Here is a 27,051-nt window from a genome sequence, read left to right as displayed (position 1 = left end):
CATTTCACCGAGCACTTAATTACAAGCTGGTGGAAGAAATACTATGTTCAGACAACTTCAATGGCTGTTATGAGCAAGTAACATCCTGCAGCCCAAAGCGTACGGGCACAAATATATGCATTCATGTCAATTAAACTGGACAATAAATCAGCATATTCTGTCTGGCAAATGAGCAATGTATTGAGAAGATGGGATAAGGAGCTTCTGTGCTCATATAAAACATAAATAGAAAAGGGTTTTTTTTGGAGACACGGGCCATTATTAGAGAACATTCATTCATTGCATGCACTGCAGTGACAAAAATGAAGTTATCTGAGTGAACAGTAAAATCGCTCAGCGCTCTATGTGCTGGAGATGGCTTTGCTGGTAGAATCATGCTTTGAGATTTGGCCCAGCCTCCTCTCTCACAAATTCAGCATGCAGCCTATTCATTATCATTGTCAAGTACCACTGGCTGGAAGTTAAAACCAGACAAATTCAAAGGAGAAATAAGGCAAATGTTTTTAACAGCGAGGGCGATTAACCATTGGAACAGATTACCTGGAGAAGTGGTGGATGCTTCACCTCTGGATGGACTGGATGCCTTTCTGGAAGATGTGCTTGACCCAGACACAAGTTACTGGCAGGGGCAGCTCTAGCTTTTTTGCCGCCCCAAGCATGGCAGGGAGGCGGCCTTCGGCAGGTCCGCAGTCACGCGGATTCGGCGGCATGCCTGAGGGAAGTCCGCCGGTCCCGCTGCTTCGGCGTACCCGCCGCCAAATTGCTGCCGAATCCGCGGGACCGGTGGTCCTCCCACAGGCATGCCGCCGAAGGCTGCCTGACTACCACCCTCGCAGGGACCGGCAGGGTGCCCCCCACGGCTTGCCGCCCCAGGCACATGCTTGGCGCGCTGGTGCCTGGAGCCACCGCTGGTTACTGGGCTCAATTCTGGGGTAACTGGGTGAAATTTTATGGTCTGTGTTACACAGGAGCTCAGACTGGATCATCTAATGGTCCCTTCAGAACTTAAAACCTATGAATCTATTAATTATGCTTCCCCCTTCCACTCCCCCTTTTTGGGGTTGGTGGTGGAAGAGTTTAGGCAGGGAAGGGTCCTTTCTTCAAGCCTTCCCTGGCTCGCTTAGTGAACAGTGTTGTATTCTCGTCACACTCTTTTCTAACGCTCATTGATCTAAATTCTCACATCTGCACAGAGAAAAGAGATCGCTGAATTTCAGTTGATAGGCTCAGGTATTAGGATTCATAGGACTTTAGCTATCGTTAGAGGTATGTTTAATAATGATTAGTATTTTAATTACATGCATTTCTACAGCACTTATCCCTTTTGTATCATTTTAAAGTATCATTCATGTCGCTTATGACTGAGCCTCTGTGTAGCTCAAAGCCAGGGGATGAGGATGTGGCCATAGCACTGTGAGGATGTCAGCACATAAAATACAGACCATTGATCTGAGGTCATTGGGACTGAGATAAGAAAATGGTTTGTGGGCTCTTTATAATCTCAAATCTGCAGAAGGGATAATTATCAGGGCTCCATTCACATTTAGCAATTACTGTTTTAAAGCGATGGGGCTGAATGTAAATCCTTGTTAATTTCCATTCACTTCCTTTCATTTTGCAAAGCTGTTGTCATGTCTGGGGCAAGCCTGTGTTGGGTTAAATCGCTTATCCAGCAGTGATGTAAAAATACTCCAGCTCAAGAATAATGACATGCATGAAAGTCAAACTCACTTCTCTTCTTGAACACATGAATTCTGACAGTGATTAGTTATCAATGCAATACACCTGCTATGCATTGATAAATAGTTCAGCCAGATAATAAGGACTCTAGGCAAAGAACAAATAAAAAGCTTTTCAAGAAGTGAACAAAAATGCTTTTAAATATGGCGCAAATGCCTCATGCATTACTCTGATTTGCAAGATTAAACCGATGCACAAGTGACAAGAGCACTGAGATTTATGAGCCACAAATATGGCTAAAGGAAAATGAATCTACAACAGGCTTTGTAAAGATTCCCCAGGGATTTATGGAGGCCCTGTCCTTTATGAAAGCAAATGTGCTAATTCCATTATTCCACAGAATCAGAGATAATATAGCAGGCTATTTCACAGCAAGAGAGCACCTAAAAAGCCCATCAACTAGGTAAGAAAAGATCAGAAGGAAAATCCATTAACACACTAGACAGGAAAGGTGCTACTGCTAAAAATACATCATTTCCATGAATGGCACCATATACATGGAACTGTAGAGCAGAGCCTGTGTATAAGATATGCCACCATCATAGCAAACCATCTCAGTTTGTTCCGGATAAAATATTTCTAATGGAGTGTATGAGAAATAAGCCTGCTGCTGCAGATGTGCAAGAAAGGGATAAAAGAAAATCCACAAAGGAAAATCACAGATGTCCATACATCAACTCATTCAAGCTCTGCCAAACTTAACATTGTGTTCTCTAATGATCTCACTCTCTATTAGGGACAATGGGTTTATACCAGGGGCCTATGGTACCTGTGTAAATCCCACTGAAATTAGTGGGAGCTGCCCATGAGTGAATGAAAGTAGAATTTGGCCTCTTATATGAACTTCCTCTGGGCCTAAATCTGTGATTGCTTCAACCCCCACTCCAACTTCAAAGCGCCTTGAATTAAAAGTAGCCTACAGAGAAGCTAAAAAGACAAAGTCTAGGAGAATGGTGAAGCACTGGAATGGGTTACCTAGGGAGATGGTGGAATCTCCTTCCTCAGATGTTTTTAAGGCCTGGCTTGACAAAGCCCTGGCTGGGATGATTTAGGTGGTGTTGGTCCTGCTTTGAGCAGGGGATTGGACTAGATGACCTCCTGAGGTCTCTTCCAACCCTAATCTTCTATGATTCTATGATTTTAGAAGTTCCCTTTTTGGTTGACCTTTAATTAAATCAGAAAGAACAGAGGCGTCCTATATTTAGGAAAACAAGAGGCCCATTAACCCTCCCTTTCATTTGGGTTCTATTGCAAAGCGTTACACATTGCACTTGAGTACCACGACACCTTTAACTACCCCAGGACCCTTGCCAAGTAAAGGGGAATCTTTCACATGCCATCAGATGTTTACCCTTTCCCAGTCAATAATTCAACACCATGACTGCTGTGGCTAATGGGAATTTTACCATGGACTTCAAGGGGGCAAGCATTTCACCCCGTGGGTACGTAGCCCAGGCAGACTGAGGGTACATCTACACTACAGGGGGGAGTCGATTTAAGATACGCAAATTCAGCTACGTGAATAGCGTAGCTGAATTCGACGTATCGCAGCCGACTTACCCCGTTGTGAGGACGGCGGCAAAATCGACTTCTGTGGCTTTTTGTCGGTGACGCTTACTACCACCTCCGCTGGTGGAGTTAGAGCGCCGATTCGGGGATCGATTGTCGCGTCCCAATGGGACGCGATAAATCGATCCCCGAGAGGTCGATTTCTACCCGCCGATTCAGGCGGGTAGTATAGACCTAGCCTAAGAGAGGACAGGGGGCTATCAGTGCACTATGCAAGAGAAGGGGAGCTGCGGAGAAGCCCCATTTTCCCAAGCCAGTGAGATAATGTCTGCAGTACAGGAAAGGGAGCTGCGCACCCCCTCCTCGTTCTAATGTTAAGCTCTGCCGTGCAATCCTGGCTCCAGTGAAGTCACTGTGAATTTTGGTATTGATCACAAGGAGGACAGGATTTCCCCTCTGGGTTAGTGTAGGTGGGTTACTTCCTTGAGATACAACTAAGCTCTTCCAAAGGTTTTTCTATTTTTTAGTTATATAGAAGTTTTGTTCTGTGACCTTTATCCAACTGTAATTGTAACATCCATTGCATCTGGCGGTAATTAGCATCCAGACTGCTTGCACTGGAAGAGCTCAGACACTTGAGGTTATTTTCAAATTCATATTTTAAAACCAGGTCTCTGCCCCAGTGCCAGGGAACAAGCTGCCAACTCGGGGAGAGCCAGTGGCTTGAGGAGAGGATGCGATTCTGAGCCAATTCCTATCAGCCGTGTTGGAGTTTGCAGAACCTACGAAGAAGATTGTGAGCATGGCTCAGCAGGCCTGGTGTCACCTCACTGTTGAGAGGTTTGCATCTGTGGGAGCCTGCCTGCACAGCACGACCCCTTCCCTCCACACTCGGGGCACTTTGCACACCAGGAGAGACTTGTGATATCCAGAGCCTGAAGCCCTGTCCCCCAATCGTGCCCAGTGAGCTTGCTGGTCTAGGGGCTAAGTTGAACTTCCCAGGGTTCACGCAAGCCAATTACCCAGCCCCGAGGGAAGAGCTCCATAGCTTTATAGAACAGTCAACTCTGAACACCCAGCTCAGTTCAAGCAACAAACTGTCCCAGTGGTTCATGCCATCCACTGTCTGTTCTTCAACCAATTACCTGGTGACTATAGCTTCTAGATGGCCTGTTAGAATTGCCGACAACAACAATGAACACCCTAGTCTGTGCAAAATTCAATAGCTGTCAGGGGTGTGATACCACTGGAGATCTGTGATGTTCCACAGCTTAGTTAGTTGCACAAGGGACAAATCTTTTCTTTGCAAATCTGCCTTCAACTCAGCAAAATAACAACTAGGCTCCAAAGTGAAGATTTAGTACTTTCCATCCTTTTTTTGGTGTATGTACAGTTCAGGCAGGGTATTTGCTTCAGAGAGAGATGTTTACAGGACACATTTTAGAATCTGAAGGGATTGATTAGCAACGTTTGGATTAAAAAAGCAAAGGGAATAATGTACAAGCGGCCTAGATAAGCTAATGCAATGCAGGGTGCTGGCTCGCCTGTGCAGTAACAAATTACTCTCTTTATGTGCTGAGACAGTCCCACTAAAGGGCGAATGCAGCTGTGGGGAACTCTGGGGTGCACAGACAGGTTTGAGACAGGATGGTTACGGAGTAATGCTAATCAGGGGAGGCAGGATGCTAACGTTTCTCTCCATGGGAAAGAAGCATTGGGGCATACGTGCCTGGCTAAGCAGTGAATTTCCTTGTGAAAACAGGCAGAAGAAAAAGACAGGCTGAGCACACTTGGGAGGCAGCTGTGCCCAAGGTGAGTGGCCATGTAGGTGCCCTCTGCAGGGGATGTGGCCCCGGCTACAGGACGTGAGGCTCGGCAAGCAGCAAGGCAGGAAGAGTGTCATGCTCCTTTTCTTTTGAGAATGTGCAGAAGATAGAGGAGCTCCTCCAAATGCTCCTTTGTTCTTGGCTCTGCCAAAGCTTCTCACTCCTGAGGTCGAGTGTCCCTGCTCCTCCATCCCTGTCACTGTTGCTATGTATTTCTTTTACAGTGCTCAAGAGTGTGCCGTGCATTCTGAGTGTTTGGCTTCTCTCTCTCTCTCACACACACACACACGCTCGCACACATTAGTGATCCTGGGTCTAATTTTCAAAAGCACACAGATGATTTAGGAATACCTGTCTCCTTGCTTTTCACCAGGACTTGTCACTAGGACTTGTACTCCTACGTCACTGTGGCAGTTTGGTAAATCACACCCACTGTCAACAGAATTCTGTGAGATGGCCAGAAAAATCAAATGACAGAATAACAAAGAGGTAAAAATCACATCACACTCCTGCATCCCTCACAGACTTAAAGTCAAATTGAATTACATCCATAGGAAGAGGAAATGGTTAACGATTACCTATTTTTATTGCAAAGACCATGCTGCAATCCTCCTTGGTAACTGTATCCAAGACAGCATCTTTCCTTCCACCTACAGGCAAGTTAACAGATGCCTTCTTAAGATCATGATCCAACAAATCACAAAGCATGTGGAGGTTTTCCTAATGACTTATTAACAAGTTTCTTAGGATCCCCACACTTACTTACAGAAAGAAAGGTTACAATGGGGAGAAGATGCTAGTGAAATTATCAGTAATAAAATCAATGCAGATCAGAGATACTATGGATAAAATCCGTTTTCCTTCAAAACACTGCTCTCCCTGCAGATCTATATAATTAAGCAGTTGGCCATTTATAATCACATTTTTATACTCCTTTGCCAGCCATTAGGGGTTTTAAATGAGTTGGTGAGATGAGGTACAAGTTGCACAAAACAATTCACTAAAGACTTCCTCCCCTCCTACTTAAACTGTGGACTAATTCACATTTCCTGTCACCAAAGTGGGCTGTTCTCTCTCTCATTCTCTTTAGCTCATGCCTCCCATTCACTGCTAGGCAACCCCAGCAGTAAATGAGCTAGACACTGCTAGGGCCAAGATTTTCAATAGGAATCAACCTGCCCTGCCCTTCAAAACCACACCCAACATTTTGTGCCCACAATTTTGAGAGGGCAAACAATAGAATTCTGACATCTCCCCATCACCCGGCAATCCTATTGTCTGGAAGAAGAGAAGAATATGGAAGAGACATCCAAAGTGGCTCAGAGAAGAGGATTTTGTCCTCTTAAGATTTATTTTTCAGACACAATAGGAACGAACCCACAGTTTGTCCCCAATTCAGAATTTAACCTGGAATCATTCCCAAAGTATAAACACACTCAGTTAACTTTCTCTGTGTGTTTGCTTTCATACTGTCACAATCTTCTGCTCTCCCTTGATATTTCTGGGTCAATAATCCTTTGAGAATTGCCTTCCTGGTGGTATTTTCGACCGAAGGCATTAAGTCTGTAGGCCAGCTTCCTAGATGCTGAAGAGCAGGAAAGGAGTTTTGTAGGGGAGTGGCTGGCTGAACTCTGCTTGAATTAATCATTTTAAGGCTGCTGGGATGTAAATTGTGTTGTTAATGAGCCCAGAGGCACACAGCGCCTTATAGAGGAGTCTTTTCAGTTATTTTAAAATCAGAATGAATAAACCAATAGGAGGATGATTTCCAGCCCAATTTCTAGGCAAAAGAATTCTGAATAAGTGTCAAATCCCATGAAGGGTCCCTGGTCTGAGGTTACTCCCTTCGTCTGCCGGAATACTAGCTCTCAGTCTGGCATGGCAGGACTCACGCATACGAAACCAACCTGAAGGCTGATTACATTTTGGCACAAACAGAACTCATCAAACATTTTTGAAAGGTGGGGAGGAGGAAAGATGATTTCCGCTCAGAAATGGCTGCAGTTAACAGGCTTCTTGTGTTTAAGCCATAAGTCATTTTCTTCTGCTTAGCAACCAATGTGTTCCAGTATGTCACCAGCCCCTCGCACTGGCTTTTTTAATATTGGAAATTGCACTGTCTCTCTCCTGAGTGGCCTGTGTTCTCCACAGACCGTTTATGTGCAGAGTTATTATTTTCAATACTGTGCACAAGGTGCTTGGTGCTGTCAAAACATATAGGGAGACAGTGGCTAGATTTGCAATACACATTTGCAATACTGAAGTTGGACCCTTATGTCAATGTACCCCAGGTATCCAGAAAGGAAATGTTCAGGAAAAGAAATGCAGGATTTACCTGTGTCATTTTGCTAAAATTGTGTTAATTTACAAAGATTAGCTCCATCATTGCTAAAATTTAACTTTTTTACAATGAATATGATTACTCATTATTAATTATTTGCATTACCGATAGGCCTGTGTGTTGGCAATATCCAAATTTAGCACAACTCACTGTGCCCATACGGAGAAGGGATTAGTATTTTAAATGGATAGCGCTGCGATCATATCCATAACGGAAGTTTTCTTTACAACTTAGATGAACATAGGTGATTTATATTGCACCTTCTAAAACTAATTGACTATAGAATATTACAGAAGGAACAAACTGTCTAGCCTATGAGTTAATATTTCATCAGATGTTTTACATTAATGGTGCCCAAACTGTCCTAATCTGCCAGAAACAAATAATAATAAAAAAAATCAGTCTAGCCAGTTATATATTAAAAAATTCCAGTTACAAATTGTGGGTATTGTTCTGCTGCCAAAAGTCCCATGGATTTCATCGGAAGAAAGCTCGGGTCCTGGAAAAGAGGTTTCCAGAGGTTCTATCAGACAAACAGTTGTGTTCAGGTGGAGTAAAGATGGTAGAATCTTCAAAACAATTTAATTTTACAATAAGTCATTCATACAGCTATCTTCCCAAATGTTGGCACAATGGAAACACTACAAGAAGATGTGAAGTAAATAGGGATCATAGACAAAGTGAGGCATGAAGGTTGGGAATTGTAAGAACTGGTAAGAAGCAATGACCCCAGATTTGGGAGGTGTAACACTGAGGGTGAGCGGGCTATGTAGTTAGAACAGTAACCCATCCATAGAGGTGGCTAGAGTTGAGATGAGGCAAGGACATACGTGATTTTCATTTTGACTTGGGTTTAAGTGCGGGCTGGAAATTAAAAACTATGGCAGGGCTGGCGGTTAGCTTTGGATTAGAGGGTGCTGAAATCTCACCAGTTGTCCCTCACAAGGTTTCTGCTCCTATGTGTGAAATCTCATGAGAACAACTATTCTTGAACAGTCTCCTCAATCACCTGAATGCAGGCTCCTTCCAGTTCCAGACCCAACCCAGAAAATAACTTTCGGGGCAGCTTCGGAAGCTGGAATTCAGATTTCAAACCATATGGCAGTCAAAGGGGTTCAGATCTGAATGTCTGGTTGGGACACATCTCGTATGGTAAGCCAGGGCATGCACAGTCACAGCTGACTGTTCTATGCCTAAATCCTCGGCGGTGCTGAAATTCCTACTGGGCAGCTGGTAGGGTGACCAGATGTCCTGATTTTATAGGGACAATCCCGATTTTTGGGTCTTTTTCTTATATAGACTCCTATTACCCCCCACCCCCTGTCCCGATTTTTCACACTTGCTGTCTGGTCACCCTAGCAGCTGGTGACATCGTACACTGAGCTAAGACTCCTGAGACACAGGTAAGGACAATGCCATCCTCAATTCTGGATTCCCTTGCTTTAGTCACAACAGCAGTTGCTTAAATAAAGCTTTTATGTTTGTGAGACTAATTTAGACGGAAGCTGGAGGAGACGCGTGGTAGCAACGACCTCTTAGAGCAAGGGCGGGCAAACGTTTTGGCCTGAGGGCCGCATCGGGTTTTGAAAATTGTATGGAGGGCCGGTCAGGGGAGGGCGTCGTGGCCCAGCCCCCATCCCCATCCGCCCCCCCCAGGACTCCTGCCCCATCCAACCCCCCCTGTTCCCTGACGGCCCCCCCCGGGGTCCCTGCCCCCCCATTCCCTGTCCCCTGACCACCCCTGGAACCCCTGCCCCTGACTTCCCCCTGCTGCCCTATCCAACCCCTCCTTTCATTCCTGACGGCCCCCCCTGGAACCTGTGCCCCATCCAACCACCCCTTCTCCCTGTCCCCTGACCGCCCCCGGAACCCTTGCCCCTGACTGCCCTCTGCCGCCCCATCCAACCCCTCCTCTCATTCCTGACTGCCCCCCCCGGGACCCCTGCCCCCCCATTCAACCCCCTGTTCCCCGCCCCAATCCCTATCCACACCCCCGCCCCCGACCACCACCCCGAACTCCTCTGCCCTCTATCCAACCCCCCCTGCTCCCTGCCTCCTTACCGCGCTGCCTGGAGCACCGGTGGCCGGCAGCGCTACGGCCGCGCCGCCCAGAGCAGCAGGACAGTCAGCCCCGCCGCCCGGCTGGAGCCGGCCACGCCGTCACCACCGCACAGCACAGAGACCGGGTCAGGCCGGGCTCTGCAGCTGCGCTGCCCCAGGAGCTCACAGCCCCACTGCCCAGAGCATTGCACTGAGGCTGTGGGGGAGGGGGAACAGCAGGGGAGGGGCCAGGAGCTCAGGGGCCGGGCAGGAGGGTCCCGCGGGCCGCAGTTTGCCCATCTCTGTCTTAGAGAGAAAGCTGTGTTAATTAATGAATTAATGGCTAGCGCTGCAGAGTCCCTTTAAGAAAAATTAGTTTTGTTCTTGTAATTAGTCTTTTGCTTGCTGGTCCTTTCATATGGATTTTGCCATTTGGCTCTGCATATTTTATTGGAATAAAACGGTGAGTTATTTAGAGAAATGGTCTGTTTGCTCTTTTAAGGAAAGAGCCCAAAGAGAGTTCAGAGTCTGCACATTTCAAATCAATTTCTCATCTATAACCGGGGGAACGTAGAAAAATCTGCCCCCAAATTCAAACAAAAGGCTCCCTTTTATTATAGCAATTGAACAGAAACCACAAAGGGGAGGTTCTCATTTTTAAAGAAGGCTGTCTTCCTTTAAAATCCTAGTTACAGGCATAATTCTGTGTCCTACCTGCAACACCGCTGGAAATAAAGGGGCCATTTCAAGCTAGGATCAAACATGTGTTAAGATAATTGAAGTATTTGCCAATAACTTTTTTTTGGTTTAAACAATCTATTGGTTTTTAAATAAACATGAAGAAAAAAATACACCTGTAGCTGAGATTTTCTGAAGGAAACTTGGCTGATTCTTCCTATCCCTTGGAGCTGGGGCTCTCAGGAGAATCGGCTTATTTGGGAGACTTCCACCACTACCTGAAAACTGGTTCAGCGAATGGTGGGAACAGTGGCTTTTGGCCTTTCCTCTCCCAGTCTCTGGCAGAACCAGGAGGTGCAAATGCAGGTGTAGTCCCTGTGAGAGCGGCTGGCAAGACGCTGAAATCTTGACTCTTTTTCTTTCTCCCAGGCTGAGCAGAGTTTGAACATAGCAGTGCTGCATTTTGCAGTGAGGAGCTGTTCCGTAAACACTGGGCCACCCAAACCCATGTTCTCCATTGCTCCACAATCAGTTTTTCCACTCAGTTGCAGTCTCTATTGACAGTGGTGAGCTTTTGATGTTGTCTGAGACTTTTCCGGAGGACAATAAATGACAGTTAATAGCAGAGAAAGTGACGCCACAAGAACAATTTTTATCAGTTGGGCAAGACTTTGGGTTGAAGGGTAGGCAGAGTAGGGGCAGGGATTGGAACCAGGGTTTAAACACACAGCCTGAAACTGGGGTCTGGGCTGGGAGTCCAGTCCAAAAAGTTTGGCACTACTTAAACCTATCTTGGAGCTGCAGGACAGGACAGTCGGGGAGTAGCTGTACAGGCAGGCTATGGAAAGGGTCTCCTGTGTAGAGACTGGAAAGACCAGGGAGAGCCCTCAAGCTCTATGTTTATGTGGAACACAGGCCTCAAATTTATTTGGAGTAAGTGGTCTCCAAGCACAAGTGGTGTGAAGGGGTTGTGATCACTCTACCAGGCCATGGGTTGGCTTAGAGGCCCAGGAGTGTCTCTGGAGAGTGAGGATGACAGTGCTGCAGATCTCAGCCTTACCCTCGGAGGTCACTGATGGATTTCATCTTCCCAACTCACTTGTACTCCACTTGCATTGATCCTGATGGTTCAGACATTTCCCTTCAGCATTACATGACAGACTTGCCAGCTCTCACAATTTTACGGCAAGTCTCGTCATATTTTGTGTTTTTCTGTCAGACCAAGGGGGCAGGGCAAGGGAGTGATTTCCAAAGCCGCTAGCCCTCCCCTGAGAGCACCCTTCACCACGTGGTGAGTGTATGGATTCTGATCACGGATGGAACTAGCAAATGCAGAGACACGTGGGTTTTGGTAGGAATGTGGTCAGGTGGTCAGACCAAGATGTCAGGAGCCAGGACTTTTAGCTTCCAGCGCTGCCATTGATTCACTTTAAAAGTTTAAGCAAGTCATAGCCCTGCTCTGTGCCTCAGTTTCCCCAGCTGAAAAATGGGGATGTTTATAAAGCACTTTGACACCTTTGGGGGGGGGTATTGTAACAGTAGAGCATATGGGTTAGCCCATGTTAGTGCAAGACATTTATTAATTGTAATAAAGATAATAAAACTTCACTGGACTTTTTCAAATACAAGATAACATTCAGTTCACTTTGGGTTCTGGATGAAGATTAATGTTACTCCTTTTATCTGAACTGGTTTTCTTCCCCCTAAAGTAACCTCTCGTCCTTCTGAAAAAAACGTTTGCTACATATGACGCTTCTTTGTATGACACTTTCTCAGTTACGTTGCAGATTTCATCTTGTCCTTTGGTCCTTTTCTATTTCTTTTTGTTCTGTGTTTGTGCAGCACCTAACACAATGGGGCCAAAGTCCAGGAGCTGGGCTCCTAGGCACTATGATCATACAAATAAATAAATAATGTTAGATCCCAGAATAGACACTCTCATTCAGAATTAAAGTAGCCTAACTGAATTGAGGCCACTTTAATTCTGAATGAGCGACCACACATGGTTGTAATGTGGTTTAATCCATTTTACATTCACAGCTTTGGTGAATTCAGATTAATTTTCCTGAGAGTCCCCATGTAGACAAGGCCAAAGCCTGTTTCGCTGGAAATATCCGTCGGCTCATACCAACGCCACCTCTTGGAGCAGAACTGCTTCCTGCAGCTGCAGAAGAGTTGTCAGACTGAAAGAACAGAAGGACTCTTTGGAGCTGCTCGGAGAGGCAAATGAGTGGCATTTGCTTGGCTCCTCTACTACATCATCAAACATACAGGTTCAGATTTTGAAAATCAAGATTTGGCGAAAAAGGCTGTTCGTTTGTATCTCTTTCACCTGAGCCTGTGTGTGCTTGTGCGGCCAGCTGTGGTATATAGTGTAGCCGACATACTCCACTGGTATTTGCATGTATGACAAACTCAAGCTGTGAAGCATTGTGTAGAACATCTCCCCTCCCCCAACACAACCATGCTCCGAGTGTATTGAATTAAATGAGGAAGTGCCATAAGTAAGGCAGTCTGCTGCTCCTCCCCTACAAGCTGCTGGCATATCTTGGTCTTCAGTACTTTCAAAGCACAGATAAAAAATGTATCCACTTCCCGTGCCCTAGAATAGACTAGGGGATTAAAAGAAATCAACATTATGGCAGCTTATATATAACTAAATAAATACATAAACTTGAGTGCAGGGCATGGATGCACCTTCTTTCATTGAAGTACTAAATAAAGTATCGTTTCACAAGTTTTTCAGCCACAGTGGCAGTTCTCAGAAAGCATGATCTTTATGTTACAGTGATGGACACAGTGACAGACAAACAGAAGTGATGGGGAAACCATCTCACCTGGCACAATGAACCCAAGTTTCCCAAATCCATGGGCAGGGGAATTGTTTAGTAAAACACACAGAATTCTAATCTAGCCTTTCTTCTGAAACATTCCCCAGATCTGCTGACAGCAATGAATTCCCCTCCCTCCCCCCACCCCGAACTCTACTGTAGACAAGAATACAAGACGTTGTCAGCATTTTAACCACCGTTGTCTCAACCTGCTTTGAACAGGTATGCAAAACATGGTTGTTAAAACACTTGCTGTTGGTCTGTGCTAGTGCTCTCACTATTGCTTTCACTATGGAGTTCCATCACCCTCACCAGAAGCGGGGCATATTTCAGTGCCCTAGAGTTACTAGGTACTGAATATAATATATCTGCTTCTCCAGTGAAGTAGTAGACCAGAAGTGCCATTGCTTATTGATCTCTTTGGATTTTCCGAGAAGCAATTTTCAAAATTGGAACATACCACGTTAGACTATTGTGGTCAGTCCAGTAATCCTGTCCTGCCTTTTATCGTGCTTCCAATGTGGGCAAATGAAACCATAACAGTGCCTACCAACCTATGGAATTCACTGCCACAAAAGGAGATTGCGGAAATTATTGTGGCTGCAGATTACAAAAGGATGAGGGATTTTATGACCCGAAATGTCATTCCCTGGTACGCAGCTAGGACGAGGGGCATCACGTCCTGTGATTCCCAAAGCGGCCAAGACACACACTGGGGCACAACTGGCTCGACAGACTGCTTATCCTCCATCCTCATGCACTGGCCACTGCTGGAGGAAGAAGTTCATGTGCAAATTAAGTGTGAGCATGTGTCTGCAAGGGTGACTCCCATCTGCATCCATCCCTCTGCCCTTTCCCAGTCATGCAGCCCCAGCAGTCTGCCCAGGCAGTCCTTCTGCCCCCCTTCAGTTCCCCCCACCTCACTCCTAACCAGCCCCTTCATCCCCCTGCTGCACTGGGGACCAGGTGGGAAACTTCCACTCCTCCACAAGCCTCCCAGTTGCCATGGAAACACTATCACGCGCTCCAATCCCAGCCCTCCCTAGCTCCTGAAAGGCTAAAGGGAGGGTGATTGAAAGGAGCCGGTGACGGCACAGATCTCGGGATAAACTGCCAGGCAGTGCAATCGCCCTCCCCGTGTCCTGTCTTGTCACCCCGCACAGCATAACCTCCCAAGCCCTGCAACCCGCCCCCCCCCCACATATGCATTGCAATCCCCTATGCACCCCTAGTAGTGAAACCCCCATGTGCCCTGCAATCCCCTATGCACCCCTAGTAGTGCAACCCCCATGTGCCCTGCAATCCCCTTTGCACCCCTAGTATTGCAACCCCCCAAATGCGCTGCAATCCCCTACGTACCCCTAGTACTGCAACCCCCCAGATGCGCTGCAATCCCCTACGCAACCCCCTCTCCTACGCCCCCCTAACCACTGCACACCCATGCCCTACACTGCACTGCACATCCGTGCCAATCCTCACGCCCCCCGCGCATTTGGTGTCCCCCCAGTGCAAGTCCCCCCGGCACACCCCGAGGCGGAGCGGCGCAGACCCTAACGCAGCTCGCCCCCGAGGACGGGTGGGTGTCCGTGAGGGCGGCGGGGGGAGTGGGGGGTCCTGCTGCTAACGGGGTTCAGCATCCTCCGGCAGGGGGGAGGGGGCGAGTGACGTCAGCCGGGGCTGGCCCACGCGGACTTGGGACCCGCTGCCCGGGAGGCGGGCGGTGCAGAGCGGCCGGGGGAGCGCGCGGGCTGCACCGAGACCCTCCGCCCCTGCCGCCTGCCCCGGCATCTCCGCGGCCCTGCGAGCCCCGCCCGGCGAGCCCGCCCCCCATGGGCTAGGCACCTGGCGAGCCTGTCCGCCGGCCGGCAGCGCCGGGCTCCCGCGAGCCGGAGACGCGGCTCAGGTGCACATGGGGCTGGCTGGTGCCTGGCGGGGGAAGCGCGGGGCTCCGGCGCCTCGCAGAGCGACCTGACGGGAGCGGGACACCCCGGGCAGGAGAGCTCTGCCCCCGTCTCTCCGGCCCGCCCTCCCCCATGTGGGGCTCCGGCTAGACACCGCCCCGGTCTCTGCTCCCCTCTGCTGCCCGCGGGCAGGAGCCCGGGGTGCGCATCACCCGCGCGGGGCTCGCCAGCGAGTCCGCCTGCCCCGCTTTGTTTCCCTCCCAGCCGGCCCCGAGCCCCGCGCCGTGTGAATCTCTGCAGCAGGGATGTCTCGGTACCCAGCCGCTGCCACGCGCCCAGCCCGCTGACATGGAGTACTCCGCTCTGTAGCCTACCTTGCAAGCCAGGCAAAGAGAGCGCAGGAAGAAGCCACCGCAAACCACCCTCTTTTTGAACCTGTTGTGTAACTGTGGGGCGGCACGAATGGCTGGGGAGATGAAGATCTGATCCTAAAATATTTGAAACGTGACAATGTGGATAAAACAGCTTTTAGCAATCAGGTAAGAGGCGCGAGGGCACTTCCCCCCCCTCCCCCCCGTTGATTTTTGATTCTCATGAGTTTGTGTAGCTGGGTTCCTGGGATCGCATTTTTAGACATTTTTTCCCGTAGTTGGCGTGGATGGTACAAGATGAAATGACCTTTTGCTTCCTCCGTTTAGTTTTCGCCAGGCTAACGTCTGTAGGGCACTTTCTCTTGCAGGGTGCTGGTGAATCCATACATTGTAGAGAAATCGGTTTAGTTAAGGATTAGACCTGACACTGCCAACCATGGTCAGTAGTTACTTTTCAGCCGAAGTGTTGATCTGATTTGCCCTATCCTTGGAACTTTAGTAGGACCAGATTCCGATATTGGGCTAGTGAGGATGAAAATGCAATGGTATGTGGAATCAGTGTATTTCAAACTATGCATCCATGTCCTTATATAGTTCTATATAGGAACAGTCCACGCACCGAGAAAATACCTTCTCCAAGCTCATTGAGGATATCTTTACAAAAGTATGCATATACACAGATATCTAAAAACATTGCACAGAGGTTTTATCAACATGCTGATGGCTGCAGTGATGCTGACTGAAAAACTGCACTTGTTTAATGCGTGTGTCTATATAACTATCTGTTTGTAAATAACCATGTATATACATACACATGTGAATACACTGCATAGGTTGTACAAAGGCGTATGCAACAGTCTGTATGTACACATGGAAGCATTTACACAGACATCTTTGTTTGATATATTTTTGTATTTGTATGTTTAATTAGAAGGAAAAAGTGGATGAATAGAGCTGTATAATAAAATAACTCTAGCATTTAAGTATCTCCCTGTTCATCATCTTTTAAGAAGGGAAGAAGAAAACAATTCTTTCTCTTGCCTCTAAAGTGATACGTTGAAATAAATCATTGGGATTCAGATATTAATCTGATAAAAGGATTTCTGCATATAGGTATGCAGTATTGACACACATATATAAATTATAAGTGCTGATGAACATCAGACATGCTAAGGATAAGTGGTACCAGCTGTATTGAAGGCTTAACTTCTGTGTGCAAGTATTTGTGTTCCTTGGAGAGTGAACGTTTTGATACTCTCTGTAGAGTGATGGGGGGAAATGGTGAAAGCAAATGTGTTTTTCTTATGTCTCTCCACTGGGATGCACTAGACTCTTGCTTTGGACAGAGAAAGAAAGGAAAAGGAACCAGATTTTATGAGCAAGCTCCCACCTCCGCTAAAATCTTTCCAAATCCAGTGAATGATGACAGAGATTCATTGCAAAGCTATGTGACTCAATAGTCTGTTTTGGGGGTTGTGTGTGTGTGTGTGTGCATTAACCATTATTCTCAGACTGATATATGTATTAGTCTGAGAGTAATGGTTAATAGCACACTCTTTATAGCAGAAGTAAAGTCCTAATCTTGTAAAATACTCCAGGAAGTTTCTATGTAAGAGTAGACATAGTTGGTTTATTGTACCAAGATAGTATCAACCTGATGTAGGATTATGTGGGAGTTTTCCTGTCACTATGGAAGGACATAAGGTGCAGTGTTGCAGTGAACATTCCAATGAGCATATTTGGTAACATTTAGCAAATCTGTTTCACTGAACTGTACTAAATAAAGGCCGTTTCACACAGATTGTGCTTTCGCAAAGGAGAAAAAAAGCAGCTATGATGGGCCTTTTAAAGAGTTAAATAATGAACTTGCTGAGGTTGAGTATTGAGTTGAGTGTGAATCCAGACGGCTTGTCTACTTTCAGAGAAGTACTCATACAGACGCTAGCTAGTCTTTGTTCCAGACAAAATGGAAATGCTCATTCATTCTGACTGATCCCCTATCAAATTTAGTGTCTAATTTGCTCAGTGCTTTGCCTTCTGCCTCTTGTTTTCTATGAACTCCCGAAGCAGTAATCAGAAAATTCGCAATGCTTCCAGGTGCTTCTTTAGTACAGTGAAAGGTATCATGTGATTACTGCTGGTAGGAAAGGAGGTAAGTAGACAGACAGATAGACAGATGGGTACAAGTTTTAGATTAATCAAGAACTACAATTCAAGGGGAACAGAATCTAAGTGTTATATAACACATTTCTATTACTGCTGCAAAGTCATCTGGCTGAAGTCTTGTTCTTACTATGATGCTGCATATAGGAAGCAAAAGCATAATTCTTTCTGCTGACGTTTGAATAATTAAAAGAATCATTATTTTTCTTTACTTTCATTGTGTTTTAGTGGGGTTAAATTTAAAGTGGCAATATAGAAAAAATGACCAGTGAAGAATACTACGTTGCTCTATGACTCCCAGCAAGACATGCCTAAGTGAAATTAAAGAGGATTGTATTATGATTTTGGTCAAATGGGTAAGGTAGAGTTTGAGTCACGAAAATAAGCTGTGACTGCTGTTTGGAAGAACGTTATTAATGTGAATGTTTTTATTTTCCTGGTGGGACAGTCATATAGCCTCTTCCAGGCTCTTGCTGTAGGGAGCTGTGGGTCCAAGTGTCTGCTGGACAGACTTCTCTGCTCATTCCAGCTTGCTCCCCTTTGCATGATGGTTTGCTTTGCTGTATAGCACCAGTACAAACTACTTATAAAATTGTGCTATGCAGCTGTCACCCTGCAATTGAAAACTGGGGGAGGAGGGCTGTGAGGCTGCTGAAATGGACAGGTTGAGATGAAGGTAGTGAACCATCCTAACCTAGCAGGGGCATTGATAACATGAGACAAGAGGTCTTTTCCATCACTTAGTCGTGTGTCTGCAGCACAGCCCTGGTCTCATTAAGAACAGGGCTTTTTTGTTGATGGTGAGCCTTGAGAGGCCAACAAAGTAGGCAGTGTGGACTGAATTTTGAGGGAGCTGTGTTTAGGATATCAGAGACCTTAAACATCTGATCCAAAGCCCTTTGATGCTAATGGGGGCTTTCCCACTGACTTCCCTGGGTTTGGGACCAGGCCCTAAGAGACAGAACTGTCCATTGACTTTTAATCAAGCTCTCACTTAAGCTCTGGAGTATGGAGAGGTTTTATTGTTTATTTTTATATATTTTATATGATTTTCCCTGAGCTCTCTTTCTTACTGTGAGGTTAATATATACGCAGCCACCCCCTATATCTGGAGTGGTGACAGCCACGTGATTAATTCAAGAGCCAGGTGCCCAGTAAATGTATCATGCACCTTTGACCGCATCCCCTGCCCTCTGCCCACAAGTCCGTCTTCCTGCACCTATTGTAACATCCCAGCCCTTCAAGCATCTTCAGGCTGTCACAATCAATCAGTGAGGGAGATGCTGTTTAGCAGCAAGGATGAGGTCTTTAATGTGTCTGTGGTATGCAAATTGTGTCCACAATGACCCTATGGAATTACTGCTAGGTCAAGTATGAAAGATATTTTTCATTGCTTCTCCCAACTTGAATTGACTAGAAGGTGAAGGCAAAAGTGAAGAAGGCAGGGTTGTGGTGTCAAGCTGGAATTTGCAAAAGACAATACTCATGGAAACATCGCAGACCTCTGCTCTTCAGTGGTTAAGCCTTAAACTGTCAACAGGAAAGCCCTGGCTATCACTTCCCTCTCCTGATCACTTTAGGGATTCCTTTGTTATTCCTCTGGAGTACCACACACATTTCCATCTCCTTGGAACTGTAGTTCCTGCTTGGCCTTATCAGCTCTCTCTCTCTGCCTCTGTTTTATTTTTAATAAGAGATAACAAGTAACTTTACTCCTAACCTTTTCTGCTGCTGTAGCCTTTCTCACCAGCTTCCGCTTCAACTCTAATTATGTTCTGGCTTTATTTCTGACCTTTCCCCTGTAATTTTTCTCATTTTCCTTGAAGAGCCACTAGGGAAGCAACATCAAAAAAAGCAAAAGACCCTTCCAGCTCCCAGCTCACCCCAGCACCTTCTCCCCCTCTAGGCCCCGATGACTGAGAGGGATGTTTCTCTGGTCCCCCAATAAACTGATTTCTCCTGCTCCAAGGCAAAGCTGCAGGGTCTGCAGCAGCAGTTGACAGCTTGGAGACCAGTTGTGCTCCTAAAGCAAGTAGGAACAAGACTAACTCCTAGACTTTTAACTCTAGTTTATCTTCGGTTCTAGCTTCTCCATTTTTTAAAATGGGAACTTTCCACTTCCAAAATTCTTCTGGGCAGAGAGAGTGAGTGATCCTCAAGAGACCCAACCTCTTTTAACAATTTTCTAATTTCCCTCCAGCCACCGAGAGCTTCCATTAATAGTTGTTATCCAGACCAGCTCTGCAACTACCCTGATCCATCCCATCCCATTCAGAGACATGATCTATAGTGCCATGTCCAGAAATGAAATTGTCCTATGGTAAATTGGACTGCAGCTATGTATGTATAAACCCAACAAAATTGGGGTTTCACATATTAGCTCTTTTTTCTTTTAGCTGTAGCTGTGAACGTTCCTTCTTTGGGTGGAAATTGGATATTTTAAACAGTATTGCATAGTCTTCACAGCATTTGCAGATCAAAACCTATTGGTGGTATAAATAAATATGTTGCCTGCAGTTTCCCTTTGGTTACGTAAAACAAGTCCCTAAAAGCATATCACCTGGCATATTTGTGTTGAGATAACTTTATGGGCACTATAGTTAGTGCTGAAACAAAAAGTGAATGTGCACGTCTCACATCAAGTTCACATAGATTCAGCCGGCCATCAAAGATGTGAACCTTGCATCCTCTGTGCTAGTGCGAATACCAAATAGTGGGAGTTAATGGTTTCCACTAAAGAGGTTTTCACTTCTAGTAAATCCATGCTGTGTCTGAGTCCCAGCAAGCTGTTGCTGGATGAATTGATTGCCACAGAAATTCATCTAGTGTCAGCGACTATGATAGTTATCAGCTACAATAATACTTGAATAAACTGCACTTTTATGCAGCGGTTCATACCTTGTAACAGGCAGCCATTTCACAGCTGAGAAAAAGGGAGATGTGCTGATATTAACACCCCTCTTCCTGATGGTATGAATAATTGTTGTAATAATATTGGAATCATCACAGTATTGCCTTTTAGTGTGTGTATTCAACAGAGTGATAGCTGGGAAGCTGGCTGAGTCACTGAGCAGGAACCTCACCCTGCAGATGCTTTGGAGGCTTTTATTCCGTTCCCCGGGCTGAGAGCGCCTAGGAGCTTCATAGAGATTGTACCTCGTGTTCTTCGGGGAGGGGTCCAGCTGGCATTTCTCTCCTATGCGCGAACCATGGAGCAGCAGTGATTTCTGCATTAGACATGCCCGAGTGCTGTCCTAAAAGGCTGGCCCTAGGAAGGCTACTTGCCAGTCCAACGTTCGCTCACACAATAACCCACTGATTCCTAGATTTCCCCAAGTCATCTTTTGGAAGTGTGCACTGTAGCTCATCTGTATCCGTCCAAATGATACCTTGGATTGTTTTATGGATAAATGCGATGTTAGAATGATCAACTGGCTGCCCATCGGCTCCAGGCTTTTGAACAGTACTGCTTCAGTTTGCCTTATATAACAGTCATATGTTTAAACTAAGTCATTGCTAAATTTTCTTCAAAGGGTAACGTGCAAGCGGAGTCTAAACGGCTGTGAAGATTAGCTCGGAAAGCCGACTGTATGCCGGATCTCAATGTTTCTGTTTGAAGTCTGGCCCAAGAGGCCTCATTGTTACCCAGTGCCGTTTATGTATGTATACAAGCAGCGGAGAGACATGAGCCGAGCTGCCTCACTCAGCAGCTTTATAGGATATATGTGGTCGCTCTGGGCATGTCTGAGATTCATTATGAAAATATGCTTACACCTTTAAACATAGCTAATAGGAGACTGACTAGGAGGAAATATTAAGGGAATTAAATATGCACAGCCTGGAAGAATGGAAGACATGGTTCTAGTGTGCAGATACCATACAGAACGGAGGAAAGCATTACTGTAATTAGTTAGGACTGATGATAAACGGTTTACAGTAAAGCAAGACCAGTCCAGTTTGGATACTATAAAAAGAACCCCTTCTGCCTCCCCCTTCTCCACAAAACAAACCGTCTTGCCCAGGACCAACCAGGGAATGGATCCACGATGTAAGATAGGTGGTGAAATTCAGACTCCTCAATATCTCCAAGTCCCAGCTTGGCAAGCACCTCTTGGGTTCTTAAACTGGGTGCTACCACTCCTAAGGGACACTCAGAGGGGGAGGGATAGCTCAGTGGTTTGAGCATTGGCCTGCTAAACCCAGGGTTGTGAGCTCAATCCTTGAGGGGGCCACTTAGGGATCTGGGGCAAAAATCAGTACTTGGTCCTGCTAGTGAAGGCAGGGGGCTGGACTTGATGACCTTTCAAGGTCCCTTCCAGTTCAAGGAGATGGGATATCTCCTATTATTTATTTAGAAGCCTAGCAAAAATGAGGTGGGAATGGATGAGGAAGGCTTTTTCTTGATCTTCCTTTGGACTTGCCAAAGATGGGACCTGGCTCTAAATGTCCAATACTGCTCACGAAATAGTCCCAGAGATGAACATCTCCCATTTTATGCATGGTGACACTGAGGCACAGAGAGCTCATGGCCAAGATTTTCAAAAGTGACCAGTGGTTTTGGGTGCCCAACGAGGCCTGATCTGTCTGAAAGTGCTGATCACCTGACTACTGCACTGAAGTCACTTGGAAATAGAACAAGTGTTTACCAGTTATAAATAGCTATAAGATGAACCTCTGAACCCAGCTGTCCCTTTAAAGAAAAAGTCAGAACAGCAATGCATATTTCTTTTGACTCTCATTTTATTTTGACCTCTGCTATAGAGCTTGATGGTTAGAACTGACATAATTTCTTATGATAGGGATGCACTTAATTTAATTTCGCTCTGAACAATGTTGATGGAATTTGGACTGCTGAGAGGTTTAAACTCAATCTCTGTTGCCTGAACTTAACTGTGGGAGATTTACCCACCTTTATCCTTCAACATTAATTTTAGTTTTAGGGGGATTCTTTCTGAATTGATATTTTGCCTGGCATTGAATCTCTACTACTTTCCAGCTTTTATCAATTTCTTCTCTGGTCTCAGCATCTGCACTAGTCAATTCTGCATTAAAACCTGCCTCCAGCGTTTTCTTGGAATGGCTTTAAGCTGGTTAGTACATATCTATTAAGAGATACGTGCTTAGACACTATGGTGATGGGTGGCACTGTAAAATCCTAAGATAGATAGATCATTAACTTAAAAATAATAGAAATTTTTCTTCCTGCAGCATATATTCAATAATTCTGGGAAGTATTTTAATTAAATAATACAGGGAAAGAGCTGTGTGGTTTTAGTATTACAGACCCTCTAAGAATGAACTGTTTTCAAGCAGACCCTTGACCGTTCAGCTCTGACCCAACAACATAAACGTCTCAGTTTCTCTAAGGTGCACAAGACTATTAGGAAGCAGATCCTTTCTGATGAGGTTTACTAGGTAAATGAGTGAAAATGAGTGATATGGAAGAAAACACAATTTATATTAGCAGCGTTGGTTGCCGTTACACAAGGGAGCATACAGACATTTCTGAAATAAACACAGTGTCAAACCAAGGTGCATGGTACCCTTTAAAGAAAAGGCCTCTCTTGGCTTTCTTTCTCCTGAAGGGGATTACCCGTTGGCATTCCTTGGCTCAGAGCTTCTCTGGCCTAACAGGTTCCACATTACTGGGAATGAAGAAAACACGGAAGGCAGGTATCAGTGGGTGACTCAGGGTATAAAAGGGGATTGAATATTGAGCAGTGAAGAATCATGCTATTTAATTTAATCTCATCTGTCTCTCAAGGTGTTTCTGACGTACCCAGTCACCATAGTATTTGGGCACAGGGGCTCACATGGCACAGGGTTGAACTTGCTAACTACAAAGTAAGAAAGAAATTTTCCCTCAGCTCATATTGGTGAGGAGCTTGAGGTCTTTGTCAGCTTCCCCTTGAACACTGAGCAAGGAGTAAAGATGGAGGGGGCTTAGGAGCATAAAGTCTCGGTCCCTACTAGCAAAACTTTGGGACCTTCCTTACAGACTCCTTCTTCCATTACTCCTTCCATGGACTCTTGTCACCTCATGCTTCAGGTTTACACCAGCCTCTGGCTATTAGGGGTTAGTATGATTATCTCACATCTGCCTACTGCGGCGTTTCTTGCCCCTTATTCTGAAGCATATGGTACCGGCCACTGTCAGAGACAGGACTAGATGGACCTATTTGTTCCCCTTAACTCCTTAGTTTTATTCCTATATTAAACCTCCCAGTTCCCCCCCAGAAGCAACCAGCTGGGTCCAGCACCGACATCTGCTACCCTGCCTCAATGTTCTGACTGTTCCCCCTTCTAACTCCAGGGAACCTGGTCTCCAGAAAACACCTTGGGAATGTCCCTTAATATTCCAAATAATAGACATCCTGCAATTTCAGGGGAGCCTCAGTGCTTCCATTCTTCTCTTTCAAAGATTATTTAAAGAGAAACCTTGGTACCTAAGGAGAGCATGATCTGTCATTGCAGTGTGTCATACATATTAACGTTCATCTGAGCAGCAGCACCTGGAGGTCTGGAGAGTCACCTGAACCAAGCAGTAAGAAAAATCTTTTCTTCAAGGTTTTGAAGACTAATATTTCATCTGGAAGGCCCCTTTCCAAGGAAAACATTTCAGACCTAACAGGATGGATCAGTAGATAGTGGTTGGTTTGTCTGTGATTTCCCTGTGGATTTTAATGATCTCAGGTGTTGGCTCAGGCTAATTACTTGGTGAATTTGTAATGCTAGTTACAAGTTTCAGGGTGTGTGATAACTATAAGGAGCAGAGAGCATATGGCAAAAGGGAGTTTAAGTTCCTTGCCCAGCCAGCCCTTTCAGTCTCCTGATGTCCAAAGCTGGGATGAAGACATCAGAGGAGAACCCCAAATGCAGGGGAATTAGGAGGAGATGGAGATTAATTTCCTTAACATTTCCTTCTATCTGTGCTCAATGATGCAGCATTTCTGATGCCAAGCAACAACAATAAGAGGGAGAGAAACCAGGCTTGCTAGAGATGGATGCACCATTGTGCCTGAAATAAGCATGATCCCAGGCAGTGGGGACACTGAAAAGAAATAGAGGCAGCTAGAATAGAGATAATGGCCTCTGCCAGAGTGATGCCTCAAATCTTATCATTGCCTGCTACAGCTCAAGTGGTGAGAAGGGGAAGAGACAGCCTGTGACATCAGGGTTCAGCTGCATTAAGACAACACTGTTTCTCAGCACAGGGTCACCCTCCCAGCCCAGCATATAGCCAGAGAGAAATGCTTCTGAGCTTGCTTCTCTTATAACCTGTGCAGATAGCATATTCCACTCCAGCTGAGCCCAGCCCCGCCCTCCCCACCTAGGCTGGGCTCTCTGACAATCAATGAAGAGAGGGCAAATACCTGAGTTAGATCTGCTGTTCAGGCCAGCTGCTGAAGGGGTCTATACACCAGGGGTATAGACTCCTTCTCTCATCTACAGGGGTTTAAACTGGACCTACTCCATTGATTTTTCTGGATTTACTCTGGTGTATCGGAGCAGAATCTGGCCCCTGTTACTCCCTCTCCTTCCATTGCCCATGGCAGTTATATTATTTTTTTATTTTAAGTTGTTTTGTGAATTCTAGGGCTGGTGGAAGGTGTGGAGTCACCAGGGTACAGGCAAGACTATACACCCTGCCCTGCTGTGCCTCTGACCATGTCTGGAGAACCCCCCTGTAGGGGTCAGAATGGAGCTCAGTTTGCACGGCCCTTTCTGCCCTTGGCTCTTGGCTCAGACTGACAGCTGGGTTCCCAGTTTTGATTCCATTTTTGGTGCTGTTGGGATCCAGGGGGAGGCAATATATTTTATTGGACCAATTTCTGTTGGGGAGAGAGACAAGCTTTTGAGCTGCACGGAAAGCTTGTCCCTCTCACCCCACAGAAGTTGGTCCAATAAAAGATATTGCCTGTCCCACCATGTCTCCCTAATAGCCTGGGACCGACATGACTGCAACTACACTGCATGGGCCCCAGCAGTTATTTTGTGTGGATACCTGAACATCTATTGATCTCATGTATTTAGCTGGCTCCCATCACTGCAGTGTCAGAGTGCCTTGCAGTCTAATGTATTTATTCTCACACCACCACTGTGAAGCAGGGCAGTGTTATTGTCCCCATTTTACAGATGGGGAACCGAGGCACAGAGAGACCAAGGCCCTAATCCTCAAAGGTATTTAGGCTCCTGACTTTCATTCAAATCAGTGGAGGTTTGACACCTAAATATCTTTGAGGATCAGGGTCTAAATGACTTGCTCAAGGGCCCATAGGAAATTAGAATAGCAGGAAATTGTACCCAGGTGTCTGAAGTCCCAGATTATGCCCCTAATGACTGGACTATCTTTCCTCTCTAATAATTGACAATAGCTGCTGGCTTGTACTGAATTGAAGTTAGAGGATAAAAGCTACCGTGTCCGTTTGCTGATCTCCCTGAGCAATGCAGCACCCACCCCCTCTTTGCTAGTTATCATGAAGACATTAAACTTAGCTAAAAAAAAACAACACCCCAACTCTCTCTGGGCATAAAGCATTTGACATTGTTCCTAGAAATGTTCATTTTCAACTTTAATCTGAAAAGTGCCATCTCTGAAGAATTTTGGCTTATAAATACAAAGGGAGGAATTATATTTGAAGTCAACTAACGTGATCTTTTAAAAAAAAAACATGCTCTGAAGGTCTTTCTCACAAGCTGTAATTTTATGGAAATGTTATTGCATCGGCAATTGCATTGTATTCTTTCTTATAATAGCTGCTGGTACCTAATAAATTCTGATGAGTAATACCACCAACAATCATAAATACAGTGCTCTTTTCACATGATACAGCATGTGAATTTGTGCTTGCTGCTGTAGGATATAAATGCCATTTCTTAGTGTTTCCTCTTGTTCTGAGCCCTTGCCTGCAAGTATCACAAAATGTTTTTGTATTTCTGTAATGAAGAAGGAGGCTCTGTACACATCCAGCAAGAGAAGTGTGGTGCACAGGCAGAAAAGGGGTATGGACTGAATTTACCTCTGAGCACGTTTTTAACTGCCCACAGTACAAAATGCTGTCAGTGCAATGGATGTATCGAAGCTGGGCAGCAGGGCCAAACACTGAAATGTTTCTCAGCCTTTAATCTGGTGAAATCCCTATCGAACTCCAAGGGAGTTTTGCCTGAGTAATGTCTCTGTAAAAACTGATTTAAAAAGCTCAGAATCTGGCCCTGTCTGTCAGCAGTAAAGAGCCTCTTGCAAAAGGAATAAGGTTTGTGCTGGCATGGTGTGTGTGAGCCTGTGTTCGTGAGCTGAAGGACCGAGTGAACATATGTGAGTGTGCCTCAGTCAGGCAGAAATGAGCGCACGAGGGAGCTTGTGCAGATGTAGCTCTGTGTGTGACAGAGGGCGTGTGTGGAGTGAGTGAGAAAGGAAGGAAGATGGGTTGTGTATGCGTGTGTGTGTGTGTGTGTGAGAGAGAGAGAGTGGAGGGCTGAGTATGTTTGAGACACTGTAAGTAAGAGGGGAACTGAGGGTTTGATCCTACACATTGAAGTCAGCGGTGCAACTCCCAGACTGGGCAGTTTTAGGCCCTGAGTGAGAATTGGAATGTATAAAGCTTTAATGGTATAAAATCCAAGACATGTGTCCCAGAACTTAAATGCAGC

General features: G+C 45.7%; 1 protein-coding gene across 3 annotated transcripts in view; it reads left to right on the top strand.

Moving 5' to 3' along the window:
- Positions 1 to 14,878: 14,878 nt before the first annotated feature.
- AJAP1 (adherens junctions associated protein 1) overlaps positions 14,879 to 27,051 on the top strand; it is a 117,689-nt gene continuing 105,516 nt past the window's right edge. For 2 of the 3 annotated variants that reach the window (XM_034753226.1, XM_034753224.1), the window contains exon 1: positions 14,879 to 15,405. In XM_034753226.1, the coding sequence (XP_034609117.1) occupies positions 15,377 to 15,405 (29 nt within the window). In that variant the 5' untranslated portion in view covers positions 14,879 to 15,376. The remainder of the gene's footprint in view (positions 15,406 to 27,051) is intronic. The other variant, XM_034753227.1, reaches the window with a different exon arrangement.

This window comes from Trachemys scripta, chromosome 19, assembly GCF_013100865.1.
Source record: "Trachemys scripta elegans isolate TJP31775 chromosome 19, CAS_Tse_1.0, whole genome shotgun sequence".
Lineage (NCBI taxonomy): Eukaryota > Metazoa > Chordata > Testudines > Emydidae > Trachemys > Trachemys scripta.
The sequence above is the reverse complement of the archived record's forward strand: the minus strand, read 5'-3'. Positions and strand labels throughout refer to the sequence as shown.